The 25,438-nt window shown below is 39.7% G+C and overlaps 1 protein-coding gene across 3 annotated transcripts in view; it reads left to right on the top strand.

Annotated features, from left to right (window-relative positions):
- Window positions 1-25,438, top strand: part of RGS12 (regulator of G-protein signaling 12) — a 164,142-nt gene that overhangs the window by 123,938 nt on the left and 14,766 nt on the right. For all 3 annotated transcript variants that reach the window (XM_019526049.1, XM_019526051.1, XM_019526050.1), the window contains 6 exons: window positions 1,148-1,221; window positions 7,218-7,344; window positions 8,280-8,376; window positions 10,833-10,912; window positions 11,797-11,950; window positions 14,976-15,584. In XM_019526049.1, coding sequence (XP_019381594.1) covers window positions 1,148-1,221; window positions 7,218-7,344; window positions 8,280-8,376; window positions 10,833-10,912; window positions 11,797-11,950; window positions 14,976-15,584 — 1,141 coding nt within the window. The remainder of the gene's footprint in view (window positions 1-1,147; window positions 1,222-7,217; window positions 7,345-8,279; window positions 8,377-10,832; window positions 10,913-11,796; window positions 11,951-14,975; window positions 15,585-25,438) is intronic.

Genomic DNA, 25,438 nt, shown 5'->3' on the forward strand with positions numbered 1-25,438 from the left:
TGGGTTTGGGTGGGGGCGCTCGGGTGTGTGAGGGGGCAGCTGGTGGGGGCGTTCCTTCTGCCCCATATTTATTGGCTTGGAGCCTGGGTCCAGCTCCCTGTGGTGGCGAGCGGGGACCACCTGAATCTCTGAATTCAGAGGCTTCCGATTCGATTCAGACCTTTTAATAGATCTCCCAATTTGATTCGGATTCAGCGATTCAGTCCCCGAATCGGGCCAAATCTCCTCCGAATTGAATCGGCTACTGAAGCTTCGCACAGCCCTAAGTAAGAGGTAAGTTGATTTTGATGGCAGATGGCATGCTAGTGTACCAGAAGACAACAGAATGAGATCCATGAATGGAAAACGAATCTAGACAAATTCTAAGGTAGAAGGCACACATTTTTAACATTAAGGGTATGTACTGCTGGAACAATTTGCATGGACAGGGGGTGAATATCTTTCTAAAAAATGGTGCCATAGCTCAAGAGAAGTTATGGACTTGGTGCAGACTCTGTTATCTCGTGTTAAGGTAGAGGTCACACCGATGGCCATAACATAATAATTTACATTACATTGGCCATCTCTTTGTGATTCTACATTGCCATAGCAACAAGCTACAGCAGTGTAGTGTTGGCAGGCACGAACCCTGGTGCCAATGCTACTGCGCAGTAGGATCGGAAACAACCTGTGCGCCACTGGGACTGTGCAGTAATGACGGAGTAACAGCTAAAACACGTATTGAATGAGTAGATGTGCCCATTGTGTCTATTCTTTTAAATCTTTCAAATTTTTCAGCCACCATTCTCATTTCAAACCTCTTGTTCTGCTTGCTCAGTTATAAGAGTGGAGGCCTCATGTGAGGTGTGTGCTGAGAGTCCTGTTGACTTCAGTGGAAGTTAGAAGATGCACCTCACCAAACTCAACAATACCTTTTTTGGAACAACCAAGGAAAAAAGGAAACTAAATATATTTTCTATAAATGTAAAGAACAGTAGTACACAAAACATAATTATTAATCTTTTTGTCTGTCCTGGCTAATTTGAAAGCTGTGTTTTTGTTTGTGTACAGCTGTACTTTCTATTCCATATTATTGAATAATATATAACAAGAAGTTTTTTCTAATTGAATCTATTTTCTGTTCTTTTATTCCTATCGTGCTCTATAGCCACTGGTATTGCATCAAGACAGTAGCATCCTGGATTCTCGGGATCTGCGTTTGGAAAAGCGTACTTTATTTCGGTAAGAAAAAAAGTTTATCACTTTTTTGTGGATTTTCAATTTCATCTAATGTATATAGGCTAAAACATGACATGAGTTAATTCATGTAAGACAACAGAAGATAGTGTAATGCAGAACAGAATTTGGCCTGTAATACTTGTGAAACTAGCCACCTAAAACATATGGAAACAAATTGCATTTTGGAAAGTGAGATACTTTAACTGACCATTAAAAAAGTGCATCTTTGGTGCTCTGTTACCTGTAAGGCGGTCTTTAGTTGTGTATAAGACCAAGGTTATAAATGAATCCAGGACCCTTCTAAAAATCTGGGGAAGTTTTTTGTCCTTTGCATAACAAATACAGTACATGGTTTTCCACAAAAATGATAGGAATAGTACTAAAAGTTTGATGTAGAACTGTCAAAAAATCCGGATGTACAGTAGATACTTAAACAAAATACATGATTCTTCAAACCTATTGAGCACCCACAGTTCCCATTAAAATCCTTCCCCTTGTACTTTCCGACCCTGTTGACATATTCGTGCTTCCACTACTACTTTAGAAAAAAGCAGCCCTTTAAAATTTGATCTTTTGACCCCTACACATGCTCTTCTTCAAGATACATAGTCACTTTCAATGTATGATGGTCAGTGCTGAAAATTCCCTCAGTGTTTGGCAACTTATTTCAAGACTGGTGACCCTTTCGCTAGTATGTGTATAATATATATGTGACCAATCCTGCAAATCCTTGATCAAGTTAGAAATCCTAATTGTGCAGATTCACTGTGGAATCATAGAAAATTAGGGTGCGAAGGAACCTCAGTAGATTATCTAGTCCAGCCCCCTGCTCAAAGCAGGACCATCCATCCCCAACTAGATCATCCCAGCCAAGGTTTTGTCTAGCCAGATCTTAAAAACCTCCAAGAACGAAGCTTCCACCACCTCTCTGGGTAACCTGTTCCAGTGTTTTACTACCCTCCTAGTAAGAAAGTTCTTCCTAATGTCTAACCTAAACTTCCCTTGCTGCAACTTGAGACCAATTAAAATTCCTCTTTTAATCTACAAGGCCTTTGATTTGTTGAAGTTTGTCTGTTGAAGCCCTGACCCAGGAGATCACTTAAATATATGCTTAGAGTTTTAAGCATATATGTAAGCTCCCCTCTTGGAATGGGAATATTTTCCTGAGTTACTTTTTCTGCATAGGTTATTAACACAGTAACTGAGTGGAACAATATGAAGGTCTCTAGTAAGGAGACAAAGGATTTATTAAAACATTTTGATGGCGGGAGGGAGGGGAAGCAGGGGTGCGTACCTCATAGGACACCATACCTGCCACTAGCCTGCCACTTGTGCAGCCCCAGCAGCCCAGCTCTCCCCCACTGCATAGACAGTGCAAGCAGAGAAGACACACTCTTCCTCACTGCTCCTCTCTGGGCTGCCCAGATTTTCTCCTGCTGTATTTGTAGCACTTTCCTGCCACCCAGCCCAACCCCACCCTGTCTCTAGGAGGAGGCAGGAAGTAGAAGCTGGAGGAGGGACGGGGAGCCTGAGCACTTCAGCCATATAAGCTGTTGGAGTAGTGGGGGCTGCAGGAGCTGGACAGGAGCCTGTGGGCCACATGTTTGGGGGCAGTATGCAACACACAAGCCACCAGGTGAACAGTCCTGCATTAAAACATGTACTACTCATGTAGAGCCCCTCTAAACATTCAGGTAAAGGTGTGATAGGATAGCATGTCCTGTCGTGCCACACATGCATGCCAGGAGGCGTGACTGTGGGATCCAGCATTAGATCCTATCATGCCTTCTTGCCAGTATAGGGGAAGCTGGGGGTTGCTCTCCCTGCACAGGTAAGTAAAAAAAATTCTTGTAGCTGCGAATCCCACAGCTGCAGGACTCTCAGTACTGGCAGCCTTGGGGCCACTTCTGCCAGGACAGAGTCAGCAGCCATGGGATTCTTGGTCCCAGCAGCTGTGGGGTTGCCACTGCCAGGACAGAGTCCACCTGCAGGCCCCTCCAGGGCCGCCCCTGGGTGGGGGAGCGAATTGGGGCAGCTGCCCTGGGTCCTGTGTTTTGAGGGGCCCCTTGGAGCTGGGCAGAGTGGCGGCTCTGCATCCAGCCACTTGCTACCCATCCTCCTCCCTCCACCAATGCTGCCAATGGCGGTGGCAGCTTCTTCGGGTGCGGGGCCTGTGGGATCGGAGCAGGGGCAGGGGCAGGGCCCCACATAGGCTGATTTGCCCCGGTCCCTGCACCCTGCTTGGGTCGGCTCTGGGCTCCCCAACCAGTAAAATTGCACAATACCTGTAACATGTAGAGGGGGCTGCAGTGTAGCCACCTCAGTAGTAATTCTGGCTAAACATATCTGTAAAAAGCACAGTCTTTTATTATTTAAATGGTTATAATGGATATAAATATAAGTATATATAGCAGTTTCAAAAGGGTAGCAAATATAGCAAAATCACGCCAAAATTAACACTGCTTCATCCACTGTTAAAGTTGGAGTGATTTTTGCTATATTTGTATAGTACCCACATAACAGTCAGAATATAAAGCTACCACCCTATTGAAACATTCCCTTTTTTAAATGAATCTGGATGTACGTGTGTCTGTAACCAATTAGATCCTATTGTAATCATGTTCTGGACTGATTTCAGTTGGAAAAGTCATACTAAGGTAGCTCTTTATTTAAGCATGAGTTTATAGCACTGAGCCTGAAATAATTCACTTGTATTAATATAGCTAGAGAGAGAACATTATACTGTATCTTAAAAATCTTAATTTTGTTCATCATTATCTCTTTGATAATATACGTGTCATATAATAGTGTAATTCAGTTTTTGATCAGGGTGCATTATAACACTAACAGATAACAAATAATCAAAATAGGTTTTAAGAAAAACATTCAAAATAACTTTCAGAACAAATTAATCTGCTTTTAAATGTATTTCCTAAAATGAAAGAATAGCTTTATTCAGTAAAAAAAAATGGTGCATTTTATTACTCTAAAAGGAAATTAAATTAAAATAGACTTTCTGCAAAGATAAGTATCTTCTGTTCATCACTACCACAGTTTCTATTTTCTCCTTGTGCAGGACCAGACTGCTGTCTGTTAGTATTAAATAGTTACATTTAAATATAATTGGTATAGAATATATAAAAAACATAGTTTTTATTTCTACTTAGAAAATATATTGGGAAAAAGCTGACATTACATTCAAGCATAATAAATATATATTTTCAACCTATCTTTACCACTCTATAGGGATTTTGGTTGTAATTTCATTTTTAGGAGCCCTCAGACTAAACATGCAGTATCGTAAAGGGGCCATACATGGCTATAATGCTCACTGCTTTTTAAGAGCTGCAACTTCATAGTGTTGAGAGCCCCCACATTATGTATAGTAGATAAACAATATTGGCAGTAACCAAAAAAGTGTAATAAAATTGCAAATGGGAAAGATGGAAATTCCATGGAACATTTTAAGTCAATTCTCTCCGTGTCAGTTTTTCCATCCTTACAAGAATAGTTAACCACATTTTCAATTGAGAAATGCATACATACATTGTCAGACTGTCCTTATGACACACAGTGTCTTTAATTCACATTCTTCTTCTTTTTTGCCTACCTATTATCTTTCCTTTTACAGGATTATTTTCTACAGGTTATGAATAGAATGTGACTTGATTATATTTTCAGATTGAGATTCTGAGTATTTTTTTTTGTGGGTTTGTTCAGTTTCCAAATTCTTTGAACTCTAAATATGGCTGTACCATATGTTACTACTGTTTAGCTAAAACAAAAATTTGTTATGTTTTCAGAGACTGTTTAATTCACATCAGAATTATTCAGTATTGCTTTCTGGGGATGTAAGTTGCATTAAAAAGCACTCATGTCGAATGTTTCACAGCACAGCTGATTATTTGCAAATCACATTTTTAGTGTGGTGGCTTCTGTGTCACTGGTTGATCTTTATGAAGCGATGTTCATAATACATTACTTCTATTTACCAGCTGTCTTATTCTTAGAAAATATGAAAGAAAACTTTGATAATAGCTTGTCCATATTCCATTTTTATTAGGCTGATATATTTTTTAAATATATCCATTTTTATATTGGTTAGTACTGAATTATTTTTAAAAGAAAGAAATACCTTTCAAAAAGTAAATGTGTGGTTTGTAATTTTAGAAAGGAAATAAAAGGTGAATCTTTTCACTCTTCTCATTAAGGCCTTTTTAAAATTCTCCATACTCAATGAAATTCATTTTTCAGCAAGGTACATGTGAGTAAACATGACGTGATTAACCCCCCTGTGTCTTTCTGTGGTGATACAGAAGTCCCTAGTATAGCCCTTCTCACTACCTTAAGTGAATCCCTTGCAGATGTTTGAAAGAGAGCGCACACATTTTTTTCAAATTTCTCTGTCCCCTGTGAAGCAGACGTAAGGATTTGGACTTCTACATTATTTTTTATTTTGGGTTATTTTTTCTGGTAAGTTCCATATATTTGACTCATCTTCTATGAAGTTCCTGTCATCTTGGATCACAAGTTTAGCCCTGTTTATTTGGCAGTTTTGTGTAGAATGCAGCTGGTATAGTAAGTTGTGCTTACAGGGAGAAGTGATTTTTAGCAAGCCAGGAACAATTCTATAGAGTTTGGAAACTGAGATGAAAGGAGTAGTTTCATCGGCTTGTAGTTATTGTTTCATTATCTCTGTACATTTAGGTAAGTAGCGCTAGCAGTTGCATTCAGTTCATATATCCAAGATTATCTTCACAAACATATAGAATACAAGTGGAAAAATGAAAGTTGAGATTGAGGAACACTTTTTTTTTTTTTTTTTGGCAAGGGCTAGATTATTGGCCACAGAATTATAAAGTATTTTGGGTATTACTCCTATGCCCAGCTTCTTTTTCACTAATCCAATTTTTAATTGCAGTCCCTCCAGTTTAACTATATTTTTAATCAAAGATTATTATTAACACTGGGAATGGTGTTCTAAATGTGGTTTTGCTAAAGGAATAAAAATATATCATATATTCTAAAGGGATTATATGAATTCTTGATACTTGTTAACCCACCATTAGGCTTGTAAATGTGTATTGTTGCTGTTACATATGGGTACGTCATACCAAAGTTGTTGTTTCCACGAAAGAATGAACACAAATGTAGTTCGTCCCACTGGAAATTGCAGTTTACCCATTTAAGCGTAATAAATTGGAACTTGCATTAGATTGTGCTTCAGATCTTTTTTCCACTGCCCAACTGAGCAGCTGGATTGGACCTAATTTTTCTCTTTATATAAAGCTATAGAGGAAGATCAGAGACACTTTATCCCACTACTACTATAGCATAAAGGCCAGAGGAGTCTCCATAGAAAAAGGAAAAGAAAAATCTAAGTACTCTGGGAGGTACTACACAGCTGCATGTGCCTTTATGCTACCCTCCATACAGTGAAACTGCAGTGGTTTCACTGGGTGCGTCTACATATGCATGTTACTGTGGAACTGACTAACTAACTCCATGGTAAAGCATTGCTGTCTATATGTGTGCTAGTATTAGGGCATGGTAAATTAATCAACTCTGCCAGAAGATAGTACTCTTGGGGACAGTGCTATCTTACGGTGGAGTAATTAAGTATGACAAAACGTGTAGTTGGTGACAGGCAGCCCTCACACTTTAGCACCCTCATGGCTTAGCCAGCCTCTCTGCTGCCTGATGCAACCACCCGGAGCCTAGGACTGATTCCCTCTGAGCCTGATGCCAGCCCAGGGATGTTCTACCCTGGCTCCAACTGCTGCTGTCCCAGGCGCATGTGTAGAAGCTGAGCCTGGGAGTAGCTGACTCTAGCTTGAGCTGCTCCTGAGTTTATTACTTCGCATTAATTTAATGTGTAGATGCACCCATTGTGTACAAAGTGATCAGCACTTGACAAAGAGGGGGATGGGTTTTCACTTTTTATGTCTATTTGGATCATTTGATAGTGAATTCTTATTGCAACAATTGATGTGTTTCAGGCTGGATCTTGTTCCAATCAATAGATCGGTTGGTTTAAAGGCTAAACCTACAAAGCCAGTAACAGAAGTTCTAAGGCCTGTGGTTGCAAAATATGGCTTAAATCTTAATGAACTTGTGGCAAGACTAGTAAGTCATTTTTGATGTAATTAAAATCTGTAATCTTACTTGTCTGGGAAAGCATATATAGTATTCTTTTAAATTTGCTGTATTTTAATATTTATGCATAAAAATATGTATAAAATGTTTGTGTATAAAAATGTAACTGTATTGAGATAAAGATATTCTGTAATTATTACTTTCATTCCTTCTTTAGTAGCTGGATTTATTTTAGATCTGATTTATCTTCTCCATCAGACCACAAAATTACCACAACTAAATGAGCCTGAGCAGAGCTGTTAGAACTGGCCTACTAGCCTGGGAGAAGCCTGGAAATCAGTTCTGCCCTTTATAGCTCATTGCTTTGCAGGTGGACAGATAACCTGGCCAATCCATATTGAAAAGAATAGTATCCTGATATTCTCTCTCACTGGAATCAAGTATGAAGAGCTCTGGGAGTTATAAGTTCCATTCATAACTAGAACTGGCACTTCCAGGCTGTGTACCATCTTAGACTTCTCAGGTAGAGACTTAATCCAAGTCTTCCACATGGCTGAAAAACATACTGCAGTTGAGCTAGTTTGAAACTTTTCATTTCAACAAATTAGAGAATGAACAAATTGCTTTTTAAAATATGAAATCTTTTCAACCTTCCTTGATTTGCATAACACATACGAAAAAATGAGATTGCTAAACACAGCCACTGGCAGCCTTAGACTGTTTGTGTATGTTTGCAAACTATTTTTTACTCTATTCTGACCCTCCTTTCCCTGCATGTAGATAAATCAAAGTCATCATGCACATTTGGTTTGAACATTTTGGAAAGTGATAGCAAGAGGATTCTTTCAAGTATATTGAAATATAATGATTTGTACCACTCTTTTGTAAATGCCAGACTCAAGAGTTGCTCTGAAGGAGAGTTGTTTTCTTTTTCTCCTTTGTTGTACAAACTGATCTGACTTTAGAATGGTGAGCAGGAGCCACTAGATCTTGGCCTGCCTATATCTAATCTGGATGGTCAGCGGGTGGTACTAGATGAAAAAGAGCCAACAAAGGGAAGAGGTAAGCAGTTCTGAAATTTTTCTCCTAATGTCTTAACTACTTGCATCAAGTATTGTTGCACATTCATAGGGAAAACATAATCGATGTAAGTGAGATAAATGCTGCTTGGATCAATGGTATGATATCTATGGGCATTTTTAGACTACGTGGGAGTTTAATTTTCCCTAAATTGAAGCAGTGTTTTTTTTTAAAAACACCGCTTTAATTAAGGAGGAAGTAAACCCCCATGGCGTGTAGACACCCAAACCTTACCTTCCTCTCTGGTGGCTGGGGGTGGAAAGTGAGCTGCTGGCGGGCTGAGTGGTCCCTGAGCTGTGGTGGGGTCCTGGTGCTTCCCTCTGCGGCAGCGGCGGCCCCACCAGGCAGCACCTGCCCACAGGCACTCGGCTCGGACAGTCCAAGGGGACACCTCAGCTGCGGAGGGAAGCACTGGGCCCCTGTGCAGCTTAGACAGGCAGGCAGCCTCTGGGGAAGATGGAAAAAAAAAAAGATTGGGCTTACCGCTTTTTTTTTTTTTTCTTTCAGGGCAGCCTGCCTTCCTGGGCTGCTGCCAGGCTGCCTGCTGGGGCTGCCGGCAGAGCCCCTGAGCCACACCGGGCCCTGTGATTTCCCTCCGTGGCTGTAAGGTAGCAAACTAAAACTGCTTAGAGGTGTTTTAGTTTGCTGCACCCCAAAGTAATTTGCTGCGCCCCAAAGTCATTTAAGGCGCATTACACCACCAAATTTGCTACAGTGGCTGGAATTAATGTGCAATACACTCCCAAACTTGCAAACTCGTGCAAAAAAAAATGCTATTAAAGTGTGCAAAGTGGCATTTAACATGCTTTAATGTCATATACAAATGCCCCTTAGTCCTATATTCTTATAGGATAAAATAGCAAACAGTGCTGAATATTAAAAAACTGGACTTTCATCTGCTGACCTGGAACTTTACTATCATAATGTGCGGTTGCAGGAAGGTTTGTAAATATATTGTTAAAAAAATGCATATATTTTTAGTACCATATCAGTGCTCACAGCCCCAGATCTACAAAGGCATTTAGATACCTAACTTCTATTGAAATCCAGTCATTGATTAATTTCAGTGAGAGTTAAACACCTAAGTAAACATATGGATTAGGTAATTAGTTTTTTAGTTTAAGTTCTGGATGAAAGCACTGGACAGTTACAACTAAGCTAGAGCTTGCTAATATTGGAATGTGTGACCACTTCTGAAGGTAATGTCTTTATTTCCAATGTCCCAGCAATTCATGAGCTCTACAGAGACTGGTAGAAAGGATATCAGTTGTGATTTCTCATCTTGGAGAATAGAAGCTGAACTAAGATTCAGTTCATTTCAAATAGGTAACTGTGTAGTGGTTAGATTATTTTTCATCACAACTGACTTTTCAGATAACTAAAGATTATTGTTCTCATATGCTATTACTAGTCATCTGTGTAGGTATAAAACCACTTTATTTTAAATATAAGTAGATTATGTTTTAAAGTAGTTTGGAACAGAGAATCTCATTGGGGGAAATTGATAAAATAGAGAGGTTTGTTGGGGAAAAGTGAGATTTATTACTTGCTTTGGGATCTGATTGACTTGAATTATCAAAAAATGTACCTTGAAATTGGCATACACACAGGGAGAACGAGCTACTTGTTTTATGCTGTCCTTGTACTTTGGGGCATTACATATGACTAAATGATCCAGTGCAAAGTGTATTCTACAGAAATGAAAAATCAATGTAAGTACTCATGCGTATGAGTTCTCTCCTTCGACGGTAACATTGGTGGAGAGGCTTGCGTGTTCCAGTGACCTTCAGCTATGTCCTCTGGAGTCTTGTATTCCTGGTAGGGTCTCCCCTGGCAAACAGATCTGATGTGAGGCCCCAGGTCTAAACTCCTGAAGACCCCAAAGCAGAACAGTTGTACCTGCTGGTTTTCTGTGGCTGTGAAGGTGGAGGGCTCCAGCGGGATGGAGGTCTAAGGTTGTCTTGGTCATTCTGGCCACTCAGTTCAGGGCTTCCTCCTGTCAAGCTAGTGTGGTTGTTGCTTGTACACCGGCTTCTCCACGTTAAAAGATGTCACGGGCAGGCCTCTGGCAGGGATGTTAACATCTTCCACAAAGTAATCCCACCCCCAGCAGACATCCTTATATCAAGGGATAGCTGATATATGTTGAGTGTGCCTTCTAACATACCTTAACCTTTACTTTTGTAATAAAGGTGTGAAAAAGTTCATGGTGATTATGCTCTGAAGACACCAACACAATTGGGAAACTGTTTTCTTACTGGATTTTAGCTGAAAAATATGATGAATATCAGTCTAGCCTTTTCTTATTTTCCTCGAACAACTCCTTCTTGGGGTCTTATAGTGAAGGAGTTATTTTGTGTCAGTGAAATTTTAAATGTGAGTGGTTAAGTGAATTTTACCAGTTTCATAATGATAGAAGACATGTGTTTTATGTTTAGTATTCACAGATAAACAAAAGGTTTCACCAGTTAAACAAAGTACAGCTATAACATCTGCTTCAAGAAGTCAAGCATCTACAGTAAGTTTTCTAAAATGATTTCTGTCTCTCATTACCTTGTCTGTACTTCTGGCATTCTAAAGTGGAAGCTGCAGATATCCCCGCTCAAAACTAGGTTAAAGACACACTACATGATCACTATAGAGTAATTTTGGATTTTAATCTGCAGTAAATTTACCTTATGCTAAGAGGTAGGCATACAACTAGCTCTCCAGAGCACTTGGCCACTGGATAACAAAGGAGCCAATCTGTATTCAGCAAATGACGAATCTCTAATGAAATTCATAGTAATAGCATGCACATTATACATACACTGGTGCAACTTTCTCTAGTGTAAAGGTACTTCTGCCTTTTTTCACAAGTTACTTTACATTGGAGAAGAGCATTTTCTCCAAAATAATTTTTGTGACTTGGACTACTTCAGAGTTAAGTGTATTATGTCCACAATGTTAGTTAGCCAGATTGATGGCAGTTAGAAAACATCCAATCCCTTCCTTCCTAGCAGCCTTTTTCTGTAAGAGCTTTTCCTGCTTCTTTGCCATGTACTGAATGGTAGTGAGTGTCCTTTTAGCCTATGTTCTTTGCTTACTGTCAGTTGAATGGGTTATCTTTTTTAAGCATACTAACCAAAGCTCCAAGGAAAAAACTTGAGTACGCTACTCTAACAAAACTTCTGTGATGCTAGCAATATTCTCTTTATATATGGACTTTCTTGGGGTGGAGGGAAATATGTGCTAACTCATTTTGCCATAATTAAATTATGATTAAATTAAAATTGTTATGTTTTTTTTTAACCAGAGAAATCTGTTTTATGAAATTTCCTTTTTATTCACTTAGAGTATATTACACACACATTGCGGTATGTCCTGAATGTAAGTAGTACTTTAACTTTCCTTCTAATACAGGGAGAGGGAAGAACGCTAGGAAAGTCTAATTCTATTAAAATGAAAGGCGAAAATGGAAAAAATGCTAGGGATGCCCGGCTATCAAAGAGAGAAGAATCTATTGCAAAGATTGGGAAAAAAAAATATCAGAAAATTAATTTGGATGAAGCAGAGGGTATGTCACCTTTTTAAGTATACATAATAATTTTACTATTCAACAAAAAATGAAAATTCTATTTTAGAGATGTAGAAAATGAAAGGACTGTGCTTCTGTCACCATATGATGAAAATCAAAGGCATGTTCCTCATATCATTGTTGATGTTAACTTACAATTGATTACTTTAAAAAGTCTACAATGTGAAATTTTCAAAAGTGCTCAAGAGCCAAAATGTTAAGAGATTTTGGTACCTATATCTGAAAGTGGGTGCCTAGTGCAGTTTTCAAAGGTGCTGAGTTACCCAACTGCCAGTGAAGCCAATGGGAGATTGATGCCTAAGTACTTTTGAAAATACCATTCAGTAGCTTTTTGCATTTTTAGGAATCAAAATCTTTTAAAGCAGGGCTGTCTAATTGGTGGCCTCTGGACTGCATGTAGCCTATGAGGCATCAACATGCACCCTTTGGGCTCCTGCCAGCTGCCACTCTACCCATTGTCCTTGCAGCGGTAGCCAAGACCTCCAGGCTCCCTCTCTATCCTCAAGCTTCTTGTTCCTGACCCTGTTGCTGGGGCCGGAGTGGTGCATTGGGAGAGGGCCAGGCTTCCAGTGCTCTGTGCGTGGTGAGGGAGGGCTGCATGAGCTGCGTGCTTGGAAAAAGGAGCCAGGCTGCCCATGCTGCATGCTGCTTGCTGCTTATGGACTGCCTGCACAATGTATGCCAGAGGGAGTGGGTGGGTGTGCTGTGTGTGGCTGCTGTGAGCTGGACTGCCCCTGCAGGGGCGAGCACCTGGGCTGTGCACAGCAAGGGAGAGCAACTGGACTGTACAAGGTAGTGGGGGAACTGAGCTGTACATTTGGCAGAGAGGCTTGATGGGGTGGCCCCAGGGTGTGTCCAGTGCTGTGTGCAGCCCTTGGCTGCTCAGAAGTTAGAAAGTCCTGCTTTAAAGAATTTGGCCATAGCCCCTTTTAAAAAATGACTTCAGTACTTAAGAGCCTCTCTCTCACTTACGAGCCTCTCTCTCACTACAAGTTATTTGTAAGTCACTGAGGGTAAATGGTCATGAAAATTCTCACCATCATATCATGATATCCAAATTACTTAGAAGTTTTAAAAGATGGTTATGTTTGTGTGGGGTAATGTGGTGAGCAAAAACAAAGGAAGAGGACTTTTCATTCAGCAAGTGTTCTGAAAAGGTAGCTAGTAGTGGAAGAGAAAAAGCCATGTCATAGCTGGTCAGCTGCATTTTCTGAGTTGACTTCCCTCATTGATGCCTTTGCAGTGCTAGTGACTTTACTGGGATTACACTGATAACAGCATAATTTTCCTTTTCAGTTGTGTTTTCTAATAGGAAATATGTAAAGAAATATTAGTCAGGAGAGTGGGAGGAATAAAAAAAAAAATAATGGGAGCAATATTACCTTTGGGCTCAAGGATTATTTGAAATAATGGCCTACCCTGCCATAAGGAATGTACTAGCTAGGATTTAGATTTAAACTTCACTGTTACGGCTATCAGATATTTAGATCAAGGTTATAAATAGTTATACACATGAATGACTATATACATAAATAAGTTTCTGCAGGTTCAGGTCTAATAAAATACTGTGACTGATGAAACCCTTGTTGTGAATATCTGTTAGTTACCATGTATGTGTTGCTGCAAAGTGTACTAATGGGTTTTTCCTATTATGTGCTGCTTTAGTAGCTTGTTTTAAATATTTTTTGTAAATATGTTTCTCACTTATATTAATCTAATCTGAAAACCTCAGAAACTGAGGTTTTCACATTTCATTTTGAATTTTGTGAAATGTATCTAAATTTGGGAAAAGTTATTAAATGTTGTAGGTACATTTTGAATGAACTTTCTGGGAAAAAAAATTCTACAACAAAAAACACATTTCAGAAATGTATATTTTAGTTCACTTACTGCTATTTGCAAAACTTGAGCATAAAGATATATTTTGGAGCTACAAAGTGGTTCTGGTTCAAAGCCTCTTACGTTAACTTATGTTTTACAAACACATTTCAAATTGTTTCTCACCATCTATTACTATTATTTCATCCAAATGACCCGAAATATTGTTAGAAAGCTATAAATAAAATAATAGGAATGTTAAATGACACAACCTTATATCATGCTGAGGAAATATAGCTCCTGAAAACTAAATTTTGTAGGTGTTTCCTGTTGATTTTAATTAGATAACCATTATGATCTGGCTTAAAATCTCCAAACTGATTTTGCTTGAGAACCTCAAATGAGTTTAAATTTTCAGTTCTAGAAACACAAACTTATTAGATCCTGGAAGGTGATTTATTGTGTAGATTTGCAGACTCCAGTTTAACATTAGTACCAGCAAGTTAATTTATTGCTGTGCCATTTCTTTTTTCCAGGATAAAGTAATAAACTATCCTAAATATGTATCATTTACAGATGCAGAGTTACTAAAACATGAAACAACATGATAATGCTAACCTTGTGACTTTAAAATTGTAATGCCAGCTAGATTCAGAAACCCACTCAATCTTAATCTGACCGACTGCTAATAAAATGAAGGAAATCTTATCTAATAAAGGGCTGTCTACATTTTGAACCAATAAGGTTTCAGAGAAAATGGCTATTTTTGAGTTGAGGTATGCAAAGAAACATCTAGGATATACAAACATGCATCCGAATACTGTAAAGGCTCAAATGTTGGTAGAAACAGAACCTTGTTTTGTATTAAGAATGAAAGGCAGGTATAAAGATTCATTTTAAAGTATGAAATAAAATAAAATAAAAAGTTCAGGGTTTACAGTGAATTGCAGCTGCTCTAAACTGCACAACTGCTTTTACAATAGGAATCCTGATGGTTCTACTTATAGCACTGCTAGTAAACATTGACGTAATTGAAAAAGTTCCTAATTAACATAGAATCTAATTTTAAAGTAGAATTCAAAGGAATTGAAGGTCTTATTGGAAACTAAATGTAATGATTATTGACATTAGCAATAGCATTTCGCTTTCTGACACAATTTGTCAATTTGGGTTTTTTTCCCAATAGAGTTTTTTGATCTCATATCCAAAGCTCAGAGTAATAGAGCAGACGACCAACGTGGGCTGCTAAGAAAAGAAGACCTTGTTTTGCCTGATTTTCTTCGTTTACCCCTGGCTGGACCAGAGCCACCTTCTTCTACACCTATAGGCCCTAAAGGCCTTAACAGGAGAATTTCAAAATATGATGGCCAGGACAAATGTACAGGTGGAAAACTGGAGTCCGTACAAAACTATAATGAAAATTCAGTTAAAAAAATGGGTCATTCAGAAAATAAGCATAAAACTGCTTTGACAACAGTTAACAGTCAGAAGACTTACAGCGTTCCTTTTAGTGCCCCGTTGTCTCCAATTCCACATGTGCAGGAAAACAACAGTACAACAGTGTGGAAAAGGCAGTCAAGAGAATTGCAGGCTGAAGGCATACAGATGATAGATGATGACAATGTAGCGGACTTGACTCTTGTGGCTGAAGGAGACATTAGCAGCCCCAACAGCACTTTATTGCCACCACCAACACCACCGACAGACGTCAGTAATCTCACAGAAGCCAACTACCCACCCCCGACTCCGCTGGCAGGTAATCAGGAAAAACCTGGATATCAAAGATCCAATTCAGGTACTTCTAGATTTTAATAGCATTTTTCATGGAATATTACTTTACTCTCTCTTTGTTGTTTATCAATATCTGGCAACCATTAAAACAAAGACAAAAAGTCTCTGCACCTTAAATATTTATTTTAAATGAGAAGCTTCATGGCCTTATTCTGTGTGTTAATGGTTACATTTCTGGTTGCCTTTAGAAGCATAATTTCATTTAGGCTGTGCATATAAGTGCTAAAAAAAGTGCAAGCTTTCAACAATATTTTCATGTTAAACTCTAATGCACACGTGAAAATCATACATGTTACTCTAACAATCTTACTTATCAAACTGATCTTATCTCTTAGAGCAGGGGTTTTCAACCTTTTTCTTTCTGAACCCACCCTCCCACACAGCATGCTATAAAAACTCCATGACCCACCTGTGCCCCACAGAGCTGCTGCCACTCCCTGTGCAAGAGAGGACTGCCCGGGCTCCCTGGCCTTGGGTGCAGTGGGCGTAGCTCTGCAGTGTGGCACCCTGGGGCCACACTCACCTGAGCAGCAGCAGTGTGGAGCCTCGTCTGCCCAACTGTGGCACTGTCCACAAGACGGAGACTCTGGGGCCAGTCAAAGCAGGCCCACCCCTGTCCCATCCTCAGGACTTGCTTCAGTCCTGGGAGTCCAAAGACAGCTCTTCCCCACACCGGGCAAGGCTGGGTTGGGTGGACCCCCTGAAACCTGCTTACAGGCCCCCAGGGGGCCACGGACTCCTGCTTGAGAACCATTGTCTTAGATCATGGAAAAATATAATACCTATATCTCAGCTGCCTAACAATTGTTCAGTCTATATTTTGAGAATAGTCAGTTACAATAAAATTCAGTCATTGGTGTTTTTAGTATTACAGTGATTAGTTTCACATTTTCTTTCACCAGTTTTTTAAAATTGGAAAGTTTCAGCACTGTAGGAGGAACCATAATTATACTTTGAAAATTATAGTACTGTTTATAATAACATTATCAACTAGATAACATTTGAATAATTTTAACTTTTGTTTCATAAATTTAATACTTTTTGTCTAAAAGTATAACCATTTATACCTTTCTTCCCACGACTCCGTCACCCAAAAGTAGTTGATTGCATCTACCACATAGTTCCAAAGGATTCACGTGTGGAATGCATTTTTTCTAGCAGGCAATTTTTAAGAAAAAGGAGGACATAAGAATGTAAGTTGCAGGGTTTAGCAATATCACAGAGCAATATTATCTCCATGATTGGAATATGGAATTTCCTTGTCAACATGGACTTTAACAATATTGCTGTTACCAGGAACCAGAATTTGTAGCTTGTTGGTGTTGTGGAACTTACATTTTACAGTTGTACTGTACATTTAATGTAAAATATAAGAAAAGGTATCTATGTGCTACAATTATTTTTGATGTTTCATACAGTATATAGTGCCATGATTTGTATAATTCCTTCTTTGTGCTGTGACAATATAAATTTAATTATTTATCTTTTTACACAGAATATTTGATACTGTTTCCTATCTGTAAGGTCAATGATCTGTAAATATTTCTTTGACTGTTTCATGCTTACAAATGGCAATGTGAAGTACTTCATCCTGCTGCTCTATAAAAACAGAAGACCTATTAATAGTATTTGCAAAATGCTCTATAAATGCTACCATTTTACTTCCTGAAATTAAATTTAATTTTTAAATAGACCTGTAATCTAGTGCCTCCAACAAAGAACTTAAAAATTGTATTTCAGACTTCTTTATGTACATATGTATATACCTGCGTTGGGGGTCCTTTTGATAATGTGACAAGTGTACAAGTTGGTTTTCAATCTGCATCTTTTTTTCAATGAGAACTGTTGTAAAAAATTTGCACTTAAAAAAACCCCTTAAATGCATGCCATACCTTTCTGTATAATTACTGAACTGTACCTTTCACTTTTCCTACTTTCTGCTTTTACTCTATAGAAATCTTTATGTAGCTTTCACATGTATTTTGTATCTTTGTTCTTTCAGAATTAATAAATTCTAGACCTAGTTATGCAAGACTTGTTTTAAGCTTTGATTTTCTTCATAATTTGAAAAAATATTCTGTCTTTATAGAAACTTATAGGCCTAACTTAGACTGAATGCAATTAAAACCTAAATGTGAAATTAACCTTAATATATTTAAATGTTATAGTATTGGTTCTTCTGTTTAACATAGTGATATCAGTTCAGATCTATTAACATACACGTTAGTAGGAATGAACTAACAAAATTATGAAGAGACAAACTTGACAGAAGAGAAGATCCACAACACTTATATGTACAGATAAGAGAACAGATTGGCCTGTAATACTTATAATGTGGTATGTCTGTTACAAATAATGTAAATTGTGGTATGATTTGAAAATCAAAATCTTTAGATCTTTGAAATTTGTTTACATTTTCTTCTGTCAAATCCACACTACATGTCGATTCTCCTAAATAAGTAACAAAAATGAACTCCCTGAATTCTTTTCTGTCTCTGGATTCATGGGCTAAACCTTGTATTCGGGTATTTTTTTCTTATCCTTCATGGGACAACAGTATTTCATTGGTTTTTATGGAATGAGTTGGTAGACTCACTTCGGTTTTAAGTGGAGCCAACTTTAATGTCCTCTTCGTTTGACACACTCATTTAAAGGCCAAAGATTGCATGAGTCCTGGAGACAACCTTTTCACTCCTAGAAACTGAGCCTCCACAACAAGGTTGCAAAACCCAGTGAAACAATAGCATTATGGATCCTTGAATTTCTTACATGTTGACCTTCTCTGATTGAAGATTTTGTTTTACCAAACTGCCTTCATTTATAGGAATGGTTTTTCAGGAAAGAGAATAGAAGAATTTAATCCACTACAATTCCCCTTGTGAAGTCAATAAGACTTTTTGAGAACAGATCCATACATGTGATTATACTAGAGTTTTATTTTAAAAGTTTAATTTTCTCTTCTGAGTACAGTTGATTAGGAGGTCCACCTTTGTCTAAGATACCCTCTTTGTAATCAAATATGGTAATTTTACAAAATTAAAAGAATACTTAATTTTCCTTGATTTTACTGCAAACTAGAACTTTCCTTCTTAAGGAACAATCATTTTAATGTAATTCTTTTTTTTTTTTTTTTTTAACTGATCTTTTACAAGAACCTGGAATATACAGGAGCACTTTTTTACTCTTTTTTTCCAAAGATACCGCTCTGCTCAATAAAGGGTAACATACAACACACAAGTCCAACAGCTTTAATTTGATTTTTATACCAAAAGGTTTGGGTTGAACCCAGGCCTTTCAATGCTGATCTTTTCATAGAGTCTGTAACTTAAGGCACTTTTGCCAGGTGCATTTTTTGTAATAGGCAGTGCTGGATAACCGCTGTATTTTCTTGCATACAACACACCCTAAAATAAGACACTCGCTTTGCTTTGGGAAGACGGAATGAAGAAGAAAATGTTTTCCATTTATGGCTGAATGTCGACTCTAGGGGATTCTGCCTGCAGTGGCTGTGACTGTGGCTGCGCAGGTTAACACTGTAACTCTGCCTCTAAAGGGTGAACTCAACCCCCTCTCTCCCTGACACGGGCAGAGGGAGAAACAAGGCAGGCCTTTTGTAGCAAAGCTTTCCTGCTCCAGTTCCAGGGAAGAAAAATCAGCTTACCTGTTTAAGACATCCTAATTTTGGAGGTTTAATTCTGGGGAAAGAGATGTGTTTGATGTGCAAGTAAATATGATACTAGTCAGACATCAGTTAAACAATACACGAAAAACAGACAGAAGACAGGACAAGTTGACACTTTAGAGACCAACTGGTTCAGAGAGGTGTGAGCTTTCATAGGCAGAAGCCTAATTTGTCAGATATTAGGAGAATGCAAAAAGATAATAGAAATTAAAAGAAAAAAATGATGCTTTAATGGTTCAACATGTAATCTCTTGTTAGCAAAAAATCTTTTAATTGAAATTTGATTTGTTAAATCAGAAGTCAGAGTGAAACAAGCAGTGTATAAATAGTATGAAGTGGGGGTATTGTCTTGTTTACAAATTGATTTAAAAAGAAAATGATATATTTACCCACAAAGAAATGTGGGTATGTTGGGCATCTGGGAAAAAGACACGGGTGGAAGACCCTGAACATGGAAAACTGTGGTGTTGTGAACCCTAATCCTCAGTATGGCAGGAGAATGTGGGGCCAAGTACTGCAAATATAGAGAGATTTCAGTACTTGGGACCATCTGATGCATCTGTAGGTGAGTTTGATCACTGTATGAGGTATTCATTGAAGATCTAGAACTGGTTTTAGCATCGTTTTTCGGCAGAGTGCCAAAAATACCCACAACCTTGACTTGTAAGATGTTGGCATGCCAGGGTAGACAGCAGAGCAGCCGCAAGGGGCCTGATCCTTGTGGCAGTACAGCTCCAGCCCCTTCCCCACTGTCCACCCCAAGGTGCACATGCCAAGCAAAATGCCTTTCCATGCCATGCTGCGGCATCTGTGCCAGGGATTGCCTTCCCCTCATCTAGAAGGCAGCTTCCAGTAAATATGAATAGTGGCAAATGGCAAAACTCTGAAATTAGTTTTGGAATAACTCAAACTTTTGGGAACAGTCCTTCAAATACTTTAATTTTGCTTACCATGAGAAAATTTCTTCAAGATTGCCAGATAAATCCCAATGGTTATCTTATCAAAATGTGTTTTGTGCTACTGTTAGTAAATTAGGCTCCACCCAGCCCTAGGAAACCCCTAAATGCATCATCTGTTAAGTTGGCTCCCTGTCCTTTGGCACACTGTCTTCCCCATCTATATTATACATTTCTTGGCTTTTTTCAGCATTTTCCCTGTCTTATGATCTATTTAACTGGTAATAAATGTGATTAAGAGTAAAATAAAGGGTTTTTTCCCCCTATTTAAGTTATATGAAGTTTGAGGAATATTTTTTTTAGCTTTGTGCTTAACTTCCATGGCTGGTGCATTCTTATAAAGGATGACAACATTGTAACTTAGTATTAATTATAATGAAAAGTTACTTCAAAAATTACATTTTAAGGATTTAAAAATTCTATACCATTAAATATTCCTCTGAAACAATGGTGGGGAGCAAAGCAAATGCATAATAACCAAAACAAAGCTATTTAATGCATAATAAACAATATTAGAAAGAAATACAGTATTGCACATGACTGATGCAAGATGTTTGGTTAAGATTTCCTTAAATTGCATTAAAAATTCTGGGTGTCCAGTTTGAACCATGTTGAAGTGATAAATTTTGAAAGGGTGAGAGCATAATGCTTTTTGAAAATGGGTCATTTTCTTAAGGTATCTCCAGGAGAGCATGTGTGAACTGAAGCAGTAGTCACTTTTGAAAATCTTGGCTGTGTAGTTTAAAGATGAGCCCTGATTCTGTTGTGATTGTTTGCTATGGGAGTTTCAAGTGATGACAAGACCATAAGGTGGTAGTTGCCTACTCAAATACTCTGAATATCATTTCAGTTGGCAGAGCCTTACTTCAGGCTACATATTTAGTCATCATGTATATACATCATCATTGAAGTTTGCAATATAAATATATATGCATGTGTATGATATAATTAATTTTTCTGATTGTATTGCTATTACTTCTCAGTAGTGAATACATTAAAAACTTGCACTGGTTTGAAAAATTCTCTTAAAAAATGGGGAATGTTTCGGAAATAATGGTTAAACTTTTTAAAACCACTTACATTTTATTTTATGTCTCTCTGCACTTATCTGCAATCCATAACCTGTGCAAGAAATTGCTTGATTGATGTACTGGGACTCAAGTGATGAGTTTGTTTTCTTGCAAGGAGTCAGGGTGAGTCATTTTAAGATCTTAGGGAATGAGTTAACAGAACAGTCCACTTCCTGTGAAAAAGTCTGTCTTCCATGTATTAAACTAGTGAGAAGTGACTGCTCTGGGATGTCAGGATCACATAGGGACAGAGCATCTCTCAAGTACATGGTACCTGTCCCATGGAGACCTTGAACTTCAGGGACAAGCCAGTGTGGACCCTGATATGTCCACGGTGACTTCTTCATAGCACATATGTGCTATGAAGCAAGATAGTCTTTTTTTTTTTTACCCCCTTTGTATCAGTAGAGTTTTATGGGTGTCCTGGTTTATTCCTAAATACAGTAATTTGCAGTTATTGAGCTGGTAGGTCAGTGGTGCATAGACCATTGATTTGATTCCATCAAATTGTTTTTTCAGTATAGAACCATTCCATTTTATAGATATAGGATGAAAAACATAATACAGTTAGAATTAGGGGAATTGTTACCCGCTAAGTAAGATGATTTATTTTTGTTCTGAAAAAGTAAAGTTTATTTGTTTAAAAGTCCCTATGATAGACACAACCCATAAATATATCATTGGCTAATATAAAGAACCAGCTAGGAATAAAAAGGAAAAAGCAATATAGTAAATTACCTGAGTACAATAACATTGAAGAATTAAGAAAGGACCTCTAATGTGGAAAGTCATTACTTAACCTCAGTTAAAGATGATATTAGCTTTATAGAAGATAGGTGGCATTACACTCAAGAAACTCAGCCGCTTCCTTTGTGAAAGTATTCTTTCCAAAAGCTGGATAGCAAGTAATTCTGTGGGACTTTAACTATGTGATATACTGGGCGGAAATAAAACAGCATGGATTCAGCTTCTTCAACCATGGGACATAGTTCCAAGAAGAATGATGCCTAGGAAGAGACAGGATCCACCTGATGAAGATAGGGAAGAACATCTTTACAAACAGGCTCGTTAACCTAGTGACGGGGGCTTTAAACTAGGTTTGCCAGGGGATGAAGACCAAAGCCCAGAGGTAAGTGGGGAAGGGCGAGACCTGGAGGAAGCACAAGGAAGAGGGGGCAACAGGGGAGGCTACCTTGTTCTTCCTGAGAAAGTAGGGTAAGCAGCTAATTACCTCAGGAGTCCGTACACATGGAGCCTGGGAAACGAGCAGGAAGAATTGGAAGTCCTTGCACAGTTAAAGAACTATGATGTGATTGGAATAACAGACGTGGTGGGAGCTCACGTGACTGGAGCACTGCAATGGATGGGTACAAACTGTGTAGGAAGGACAGGCAGGGGAGAAGAGGAGGGGTTGTGCTGTATGTAAAAGCCATATGACTGCACATGAAAGCTCCAGTATGAAACTGGAGATAGGCCTGTTGAAAGTCTCTGGGTTAGATTCAGAGGGGAGAGCAGCAAGAGTGATGTTATGGTGATGGTCTGCTATAGACCACCAGACCAGGAGGATGAGGTGGATGAGGCTGTCTTCAGACAACTAGCAGAAGTTTCCTGAACACAGGCTCTGGTTCTCATGCGGGACTTCAGTCAACCTGACATCTGCTGGGAGGGCAATGCAGCAGTGCGCAGGCAATCTAGGAAGTTTTTGGAGTGCACTGGACAACTTCCTGGTGCAAGTGCTGGAGAACCAACTAGGGGCCGTGCTCTTGACGTGCTGCTCACAAACAGGGAAGAATTGGTGGGGGATGTAGAAGTGGCTGGCAACTTGGACATCAATGACCATGAGATGGTCGAGTTAAGAACTGTGATAAAAAGAAGAAAGGAGAGTGGCATAGTATGGACTCTAGACTGCAGAAAGTCAGCTTAGATTAGCTCAGGGAACTCATGGGCAGGATCCCCTGGGAGGCCAGTCTGAGGGGGAAAGGAGTCCAGAAGATTTGATTGCATTTTAAAGAAACCTTACTGAGGGCGCAGGAAAAAAAACATCCTGATGTGTAGGAAGAATAGCAAGTATGCCAGGTGACCAGCTTGGCTTAGCAGAAAACTTTTGGCAAGCTTAAACACAAAAAGGAAGCTTGCATGAAGTGGAAGCTTAGATGACTAGGGAGGAATATAAGAATTTTGCTCAGGCATGTAGGGATGAAATCAGGAAGGCTGAAGTTGCAGCTAGCAAGGGACATGAAGGGTAACAAGAAGGGTTTCTACAAGTATGTTAGCAACAAGAGGAAGGTGAGGGTAAGTATGGGTCCCTTGCTGAATGGGGGAAGCAGCCTAGTGACGGAGGATGAGAAAGTCTGAAGTACTCAATGCCTTGGTTTTCACAGGCAGGGTCAGCTCCCAGATTACAGCATCTGGCAGTACAGTTTGGAGAGAAGATGAACAGACCTCAGTGGTGAAAGAACAGGTTAGGGACTATTTAGAAAAGCTGGACATGTACAAGTCCATGGGACCAGATGCAAAGCATCTGAGAGTGCTGAGGGAGTTGGCTGATATGACTGCAGAGCTGCTGGCCATTATTTTTGGAAACTCATGGCCATAAAGGCAGGTTCTGGATGATTGGAAAAGAGTAAATATAGTGCCCATCTTTAAGAAAGGTAAGAAGGAGGATCCAGGGAACTACAGACCAGTCAGCCTCACCTCAGTTCCTGGAAAAATGGAGCAGGTGCTCAAGAAATCCATTTCTAAGCACATGGAGAAGGAGATTAGGAAGAGTCGGCATGGATTCACCAGGGGCAAGTCATGCCTGACCAACCTGATTGCCTTTTATGATGAGATGACTGGCTCTGTGGATGCAGGAAAAGCAGTGCATGTGATATACCTTGACTTTAGCAAGGCATTTGAAAAGGTCTCCTACAGCATTCTTGCATGCAAACTGTGGAAATATGGGTTGGGTGAATGGACTGTAAGGTGGATAGAAAGCTAGCTGGATCATCAGGCTCAACAGGTAGTGATCAATGGCTTGAGATCTAGTTGACAGCTGGTATCAAGTGGAGTGCCCCACAGGTTGGTCCTGGGGCTGGTTTTGTTCAATATTTTCATTAATGATCTGGAAGTTAGGATGGATTGCACCCTCAGCAAGTTCACGGATGACATCAGTCTGTGGGGGTGTAGTAGATATGTTGGAGGTTAGGGCTAGGCTTCAGAGCAATTTAGACAAATTGGAGGAGTGGGCCAAAAGAAATCTCATGAGGTTCAACAAGGACGAGTGCCAAATCCTGCAATTAGGACAGAAGAGTCCCATGCACTGCCACCAACAAGAAATTTCATTTCAGTTCCCCAGGTGCAAGAACAGTATGATGATGACCTTAACTTTGGGAATGAAAGCATCCTTCAGCCTCAGATGGGGTGCTGCTCCTCTTTCATTTTGCTGGGAAGGGAACGTGTAGCAGAGCTCGTTTAGGCAGTGTGGTGCAGGTGCAGCCCACCCGCCACCACCCAGTACTCCACATAGGGCCGAGCCCAGCCCGCTCCCACCTGATCTTTTTACCTCCCACAGCTCCTGCTGTGCCATGCTCCCTCCCATACCCAGCCTATGTCTGCCCCTGGATCCAGCCAGCACAGCTTCCTAGCACGGCTGCTGCTCCCACAGCTACCTGGCTGCTGCTCAGCTCTTCCACCTCCAGTGGCTCCTCTTCCTCCTTTACCTCCCACTGCTCCAGGCAGCATGCAGCATGGGGAAGCTGTGGGGATGTATGTCATGCAGCAGATGCCAGGCCAGGTGGGGGGGAAAGCTGCAGCCAGGCAGCTCGTGCCCCAGCATGTAGGGCTCTAGCTCCAGCTCCTGGCTGCCTTCCACTCAGCCACCCATGGGTGGCTGCTTATTGTGTGGGGTGAACAGAGTGGGTGGAAGGTGGCCAGGAGCTGCAGCTGAAGCCATGCACACTGGGGCAGGAGTTGCCTGGCTGCAGCTTCCCCGCCATCTGGCTGGGCATCTGTTGCTCAGCACGTGTCTCCATGGCTGCCCTGCAGTGCCTGGTGCCTGGAGTGGCATAGTAGGGGGAGGAGGAAGAAGAGATGCTTGAGGCAGGGGGAGCTGAGTAGTACCCGGGCAGCTGCAGCCACACTGAGAGCAGTCCTGCTGTAAAGCTGTGGA

This window comes from Gavialis gangeticus, unplaced genomic scaffold (assembly GCF_001723915.1).
Source record: "Gavialis gangeticus isolate Ggan-Ray unplaced genomic scaffold, GavGan_comp1, whole genome shotgun sequence".
Classification (NCBI taxonomy): Eukaryota; Metazoa; Chordata; order Crocodylia; family Gavialidae; genus Gavialis; species Gavialis gangeticus.